General features: G+C 40.0%; 1 protein-coding gene across 1 annotated transcript; it reads right to left on the bottom strand.

Annotated features, from left to right (window-relative positions):
- Window positions 1-1,044: 1,044 nt before the first annotated feature.
- On the bottom strand, window positions 1,045-7,518 carry LOC135708574 (uncharacterized; the record flags this gene model as incomplete). Its single annotated transcript, XM_065230677.1, has 4 exons — window positions 1,045-1,351; window positions 1,410-1,537; window positions 1,614-1,731; window positions 7,486-7,518. Coding segments are annotated over 4 exons (561 nt in total), but the record flags the coding sequence as incomplete, so codon positions are not given.
- Window positions 7,519-7,725: the final 207 nt, after the last annotated feature.

The following is a 7,725-nucleotide window of genomic DNA, read 5'->3' as shown; positions in this document are numbered from 1 at the left end:
GTAAGAATGTGATTCAAAATGGATGACGGTTAGCAGAAATATCATCAATCCATTATTAGAGTGGTGAACCTGTTTTCGCTGTTGCATACACCATCGGATTAAGACTCTTGCTGCCGGCCGGGTAACAAGCGAAACCAATGCATCCTTATTAGCACATTTGCACTGTTTGCTACACATGACACGCGGTGGTGTGAACCTGCCCTACAGGTTACCGGCCCGCTACCGGTGAGCTAACTCGTCATTATGAAATGCACACATACACTACCACGTCCTCATCCAGCTTGATGTTGTTGTTCACACGACCGCCATAATCACTTTCGATTGGAAGCTTGGAAGACTTGGACAACGGACAGCGGACAACGGACAACGTTGGCGCGCATCAGGAGTAAAAAAAATCACACTTTACATCACCACTGGACATTAGAAGTTATTATTCAATCGCACAGCAAGGCAGGGCTTGTTTGATTTAATAATTTGGACAGTGCGCGCAGTGACCGGTGATGGTAGATGCGATTGCCGATATGCGTTCAAGGTCTTATATTTTTTGCCTTCATATGTTACTTCTAATGAAAACAATCGTCAAGATTCTAGTTTAACCACTTGATTCAAAACTTGAGCTCTGTCGAATGAATTTGCAGTTTCGTAGGTTTAAATTTTGTGGTAGCTTACTGTAATGTACACACTTAGAAAATATCTCCGACTTCGGTCATTATTTTACCGAAATCTCAACCGCTGAGCGGTCGGTAATGTTTTCGGTAAATTTTAGAATTACCGAACTGTCCGTAATTCTGATTGAAAATCAGCTGTCAAAATGATACGAAAAAATCGGTAAAGTTTACTGAACTAATTGTAAAACTAAATTACCGAACATATTGTTAATTTCAAAAGCCCGTGGGAATAAAATTGGGTTCTCAATAAAATAAAACAAAACACGTAATTATGAGTTTGAATTAATGTATTCAATTTTGTTTTGTATTGGATGCGTTTTCGTTATTTGGGATACATTTTTTTTTTGTAAATTCATTCATTCAGAAACAGGTGAAAATGTAGAAAATCGTTGGATAAATGATTAAAGAGAATGCAAAAATTTAGCTCCCGTGGTGCTCAGAGTAGCAGTATGCAAAACAGCCCCGCGAAGAAAAAGAAAAAACTGCCTGTCAGTTGGAGCTGGTTGGACATTGAGCACAGTAAATGTCTCAAGAAGTATGTTGAACGCAAGTTTCAATTCTGCCAGAACCGGAATGGACCATTCGCTCCAGCGAATAACGCAATCTTCGCTGTTTTTCAACGGCTCTCCTCTTACGTACAAAACAGGAATCATCGATGCAGTTTGCGGAGGGTCATCGTCCATCTGAATTAATTATATTAAGATTTATTTTAATTTTTGTTTAGATTTTCAATTTGTTTACCTGTATCCACTCTATGATGCCCGATAGCGGGTTATTCTTCATGTTATTCTTGCTTGTAGTATCTTGCTTTCGCTTTGATCCTCTTGACGGATTTTTTGACCGAATTATCGACAACGCTCGAACGAAATCTGTAAATAAATTGATTGTTTCAAACTATTGAATATTTTCTAACGTTGTTAATTAATTTCCGAGATAATTTCTTACCATTTTGTATTTCTTTGAACTGATCCGAATGGTGCTCCAAAACTGCGAGTTCGATTGGTTCCCAATATTCACAGAAAGATGTTGATTCAGGTTTGATTTTGGCGTAATCCAGGCTTATCTGTAAGATGAAATGGTTAAAGTTTTACATCACTGTTGTAATTGTGATTGCCTATTGACTGGTGCTTATTATATTATTAAGATGCCTTAAAGATTTAAGATGAAAGAAAAAAGGGACCAATCATCGTTGATCGGTTCTCTTCATCGATTTCCCTTTTGCGAATAACGTGACTGCAAATTTGGATGAACATTTCAATAGGTCCTATCTGCATTGATCGAATCTTTTCATCGACTTTCTCTTTTGATAACAACAGCAAACAGATTTCGTGCTATATTAGCCGCATATTTTGATAAAGGAGGCTCTTATCTAGTGTCCAAGAGAAATGGTGAAGTATTCGAATTTTTTACAGTTGCCCCTCTTGCATTTATCGCAAGGATCTGACTCTAATTGAAAGGTCCCGCTATTTATACCCTTCGGAGTGTTGAAACACCCTCCAAAAGCGCGCCCCTTTGTCAGTCAAAATTGGATTTCTTAGCAACAAAATTAAGGTTTGACACCGATAATGACCATGCATCAGAACCCTAGTCTTAACCACTCCAAACTAGGGAACAACGGATAGAAGATTAGGAATTACATAGATGAAGACAACTAACTCATTTTTTGCCTTGTTTCAAGATCATCCTCGGTAGACAAAGCCGAGTCTTGTCACTATCAACATGGCAAAAAAAGTAACAAGGACTAAGATGTGTTCCTTGGATTACTGGAAAATCCTGTTCCCCTAGTTTGAAGTAGTCAGGACTAGGAATCGGTGGTAGATCTTACATTCCGTAACGTACCACGAAAAGGTGTTCTACCCACGTTACGGGGCCAGGGGCCAGTTAGGCCAGTGGCAGGGGCCAGTGTTACAGTGATTTCCACTAGCTGAATATAGGCATTATCCCAGTAAGGTATTATAGAACGAATAAACTTTATTGCCTTATTCGGAAAAGTTGTTCATACATCTGAGGGTTGTATTCCATTGATTATGGCCTGCCGGAATATTAATCTTTCTATACTCAGGTTTTGAAAGAGTCCGTCCAGTATATTTGACACCGATCAGACCTGGGACATTCTTATTTGTGGTATTTTCACCGACTTTATCGTCTCCAGTGCTATTACAGGTCCTTGTGGTAATAATTTTATCCTAATTAGCTTTAAATGGAGTCCTTTGAGAGCTATGGACAGTGCTTGGTCCTGGGACATTCTGAATCGTGGTGTTTTTACTGACATCGTCACCTTGTATCAGTACTGTTAGCTCTGTAATTTGTTTAACTTCAATTTTTCCCAATCCATTTACCTTCAGGACTCTCTTCCTAATAGGAGCATTCCCCAATTTGTTGTCCAAAACAAATTCACATTCCTCTAACGATCTCATTGATATCCCATCTAAAGGTAAGTTCCACACGAAGTTTATTTATTATTTTCCTCATAAATATCTCCCAGTTATCAACCACTAAACCTTCATTTTGAGCTTCTAGAAGAGCAAGGAATTATACTAGATTTTTTTTTATCCAGTCAGATGTTTCCTGGTTTTTGCAAATAAGAATTACGTAACCTGGTCTGAACAAGCAATTGCAAAATTTAGGTTTAATTTTTTCTTTACATTGATAATCGTTCGGATCAAGCTGCCTACATTTGAACTCTTCGTCTGTTGTATTTATCTCGCTCCCAACAGCGGCAATGAATTGTATGAACAGCACTGTTCATGTGTTCAAAGACTGATGGATCAAGCTGGTGATCGTGGTTTGGTTGTTGTTGTTGGTGACTACAATCTACCCTTCTTGAGTTGGGGCCATGATGATGAATTGCGATGTTTGCTACCTACAAATACGTCTTCTGAGCAGGAGTTCACTGTGGTTGAATCGTTCATCGCTAATGGTCTGCATCAGTTGAATCATTATGGTAATGCGAATGGAAGGATACTAGGTTTGGGTTTTCTCTACTGATATCAATGTACTCGAGGTTGTGGAGTCCCCGTGACCGCTACTGCGTGTTGATGAACATCATAAACCATTGGTGCTGGTGATTGAAACTGCAAGCGAATGTGAAATTTCCCGAGCAACTGATCCGTTAGATTTTGACTTCAAGCGATGTGATTTTGCAGTTTTGAGCTCAATGATTTCGGACGTCGGATGGGTGAATCTTCTAATTGGTTGCAGTGTCGACGAAGCGGTATCGATATTCTACGACAAGCTTTATGGAATCATCAGCGAAGTTGTGCGTCTAAAACAACGGATCGACACCCACAGGAAGAAACAACCATGGTGGAACAATGAACTGCAACGACTGCGAAATCGTCTACGCAGGGCAATGAAGCGTTACTTTTGGTCTAGGAATGGCATAAGGCTGAGCTGCGTGACTTAGAGAGCGAATATAACTCTTTGCATGCACAATGCTTTCGCTGCTACATTCATCGTACTGAAGCAAGTTTGAAACAGGACCCCCAACAATTCTGGCAATATGTGAAGACCCGTAAGCGATCCAACGGAATGCCTCGACATCTTCGTTACCAAGGTGAGGCAGCTGATTCTCCATCAGAATCTGCAAATCTGTTCTCGGCGTTCTTTCGAAGTGTGCAAAGTAATAACCGACCACCTTTGACTGAATCGTACTTGAGCAATTTGCCGCACTACGACTTGAACGTGACCGTCGACAACTTCTCTCGGCAAGATGTTTTTGCTAAGCTGGTTTCTATCGACACTTCGAAACGAGCAGGTCCTAATTTACAGAATTTTTAGTTTCGTGTTTCGCGATCGCGAAGCAAAATGGGTATCGTCCAGTAAAAGTTCGAATGGTGTTGGAATATTGGTTCTTCGAAATGGCAAAGAGTATTATTTTCTCGCTTTCCAAGCGGCAGTACAGGTAAAGGTGTTATATCCTAGACAAAAAGTGAGATCCAAAATCACTGTTGTCGTCATCGCCGTCGTCTTCGTGATAGTGTAGGTTTTTTTTTTCCTTGATTGCGTCGATCTTGTTTTCCGTGCTGAGAACCAATGCTACCGACGCCAGGATGGCAGCTACCACGCCTGGATCCTACCTATCGATCCATCAACTCATGAACCGGGGACCAACGGCTTTACTTCCCTTCCGAAGGAAGGCGTGATCAGAGATGTTATGCCTCAGAACATCCCGGCGGCGCCGACTGGGATTGAACCCAGGCCTTCTGGGGTGAGAGGTAATCACGCTTTCCACTACACCACCGGCGCCGCTGATAGTGTTGGTTGAACCATACGTATATTTCAAATAATCAACCGTTATTTCAATATCCGTTTATTCAAAAACGATCGTTCATAGTGATTTTACTCTGCTTACTGAGCAGAAAATCATGGGTTCAATCCCAGACATCTTTACAATAAAGAGTTGATAATATTGGTTCGTTTTCTCATAGCTCCGCATTCGTGTTTTTATCAAACTGCGATTGTATCAAAGCAATCATCACATCACTTATCAAGGTGAATCCTGGTCCAAAGAACCCCACCTTACTAACAAAACCTCCCTCCTGTGACCTTTGTGAGGACGCAGAGGTAAACACGGCCCCCATAACAACAAAGGTCACTTTAACTTTCTTTCGCATCTCCCACCTGGTTGCAAAGACGTGGCCGGCGTCATCATTGATCTTTAATATAAGGAGTCACTGAAACTTTTAGGGGAAATGGATGCAATGTCGGCAAAAATGACCCTAATTTGGGCCCATACATAAATTCAGCAATCGATTAAATTTTCAATAGCGATCAAAAATATCCATTAGTACCGTCCCAATAACGCGTTCATCTAGATAAAACTGATAAAAAGCAGATTTTTAGCTATGGGCCTAATCTTAAACCCATAGGCCAACATTAGAGCCATTTCCGCTACAATGAGAATTTTCGGTCACTCCTAACCCCATTCACTGTGCAATTTCACTGATTCTGGCCAATCACGGAGTAGCAACCATTGATTTGTGGAGTCAGTCTAAGCCGTCTAAGCATGTCTGATGCAGAGAAGCAAGCTACTGATTTAATTTTCAGATCTGTATGACAAGGTTGCAAATACTCATTTCAGCTAAAAAAATGTTTTTTTTTTTTAAATTATGAAATACATTGGATAATCCAAAGCTATGTTGATCATTATAACATTAAATTTTATAACAATCTTATTAAAATGTCGTAATAATACCTCTGACCAAGGAAAAATGATTTATATAATTGTCATAAAAGTTGACGATACAAATGCTAATGAGGAAAAGAATTCCGCATTTCTTTTTCCCAAGTCCTTTTCCTCTCCTTCCCTTCCCTTCTTCTCTTTTCAGAAAGCGAGTAATGGTGCTATAACCATATGCCATATAGGGCTAGGACAAGAGTTAGTGCTCAGGTCCCAACCGCTAGAAGAAAATGGTAGCGAGCAAGGGCGCTATAACCTAGGCGAATACAGCATTCCCTCCGTATAGGTTACGTCCGCACACCGCTCTCTGTTGTCCTTCGACTGAGGTCGGCTGGATCGATTGAGGGATGGCAGTGGGTTGGCGGTGCCGACCACGCTTGTACGGAGGGAGGACTGTACGCTCGAACACAAGGGGTAAATACCTGTGTTCCATCCCAGGAGATCGGACAACCAAGGAGTGTACATTAACTTTCTTAGCTCTGTCACTCCCAACGATTTATATAGCCTATTTTCAAATCCTGCATACGGAGCGGTTGGTACGGTATGTCCCCGCTCTTTGATTACCTGTGGATTAAATGTTAACCACTGTCTATACTTATTAAGTAGACATGGTAAACATTCACTTCCACAAAAATTAACTAAACGCTACACAGTAGGCCTGGCCGCTTTATTGTTTGTTTCACATCCTTGATGTGCAGCAGGCATTAATAATGACAAGAAAAATGATAGATGTATCATTTTCCAGGATTCTTTCAAGTACTGGCTGTGTATGTGTAGACTAGACTAGACTAGACTAGGAGGCTCTTATCTAGTGTCCAACACATAAATCACAATAGGAAATGTTTTTGCAGCTTTTTTCTTTTCTTTGTTTTGGTGATTTTTAACAGATTGGCTAGTTCATCACCTTTGTTTTTACAGCTGGAACGATGAAGAAAATCGATCAACTCAGATAGGACCTTACGAAATGTACATCTATCAATGTATTTTTTGTGTTGTTGCTCCGAGAAAGTCGATTTAGATAATCGATCAACAAAGATACGGCCTTTTTAAATGTTACGAAGCATTTCTAGATAAACATTTCAAAAAGTCCTATCTACGTTGATCGGTTCTCTTCATCGACTTTCTCTTTTGATAACAACGGCTTTTCAGACGAATTTATTGCTATTTTTGCCACATAGTTTGATAAAGGAGATTCTTATCTAGCGTCCAAAACATCAATCGGAACAGCGAATGTTTTTGCAGCTGATTTATTAACGAAAGAGAAAAGTCAATGCAGAGAATCGATCAATGCAGATAAGACCTTCTGAAATGTTCATCTAGATTAGGCAGCATCTCAAGAAGCAAGCGATGCAGTAAGCAACGTAACTCTGGGAAACGGTATGAGAAGGAAACGTCAACAGAAACAGAACGTAAACAAATTTCTTTTCTTCAAATACCTAACGAATAGCACGAATAGTGATCACGAAAAAAAGTTGGGATGTAGTCACTGTAATTTGTAATTTGTATATTTATTCGTGACGTGACCTATCACTTAACAAACTTATCTTAAGGTAAAGTTTGTCAACTGATATAAATACAAATTACTGTAACGACATCCAAACTAACTGTGCCTTTAAAAGATGACTATATTCTTACCAGTTCTCCATTGTAAAGGGTGATACGGTCAAAATTTGGTCAATATCAACTTGACGTATTTCTTTCAATTTTGCATTTAAAAAACCTGAACACCCCTCATTTTGAAGGTGTGTGTGTGTAGAATGTTGCTCCTATTTTGATTTTGGAATTCACTCTTCAGTTGTCAAAATGCCGTCCAAGCAAGAAGAGCAGCGTATCAAAGTTTTGCTCGCGCATCGCGAAAATCCGAGCTACTCGCAC

Source organism: Ochlerotatus camptorhynchus, unplaced genomic scaffold (genome assembly GCF_037179485.1).
Source record: "Ochlerotatus camptorhynchus isolate MF236.1 unplaced genomic scaffold, CSIRO-AGI_Acam_v1.1 ptg000330l, whole genome shotgun sequence".
Taxonomy (NCBI): Eukaryota; Metazoa; Arthropoda; class Insecta; order Diptera; family Culicidae; genus Ochlerotatus; species Ochlerotatus camptorhynchus.
The sequence above is the reverse complement of the archived record's forward strand: the minus strand, read 5'-3'. Positions and strand labels throughout refer to the sequence as shown.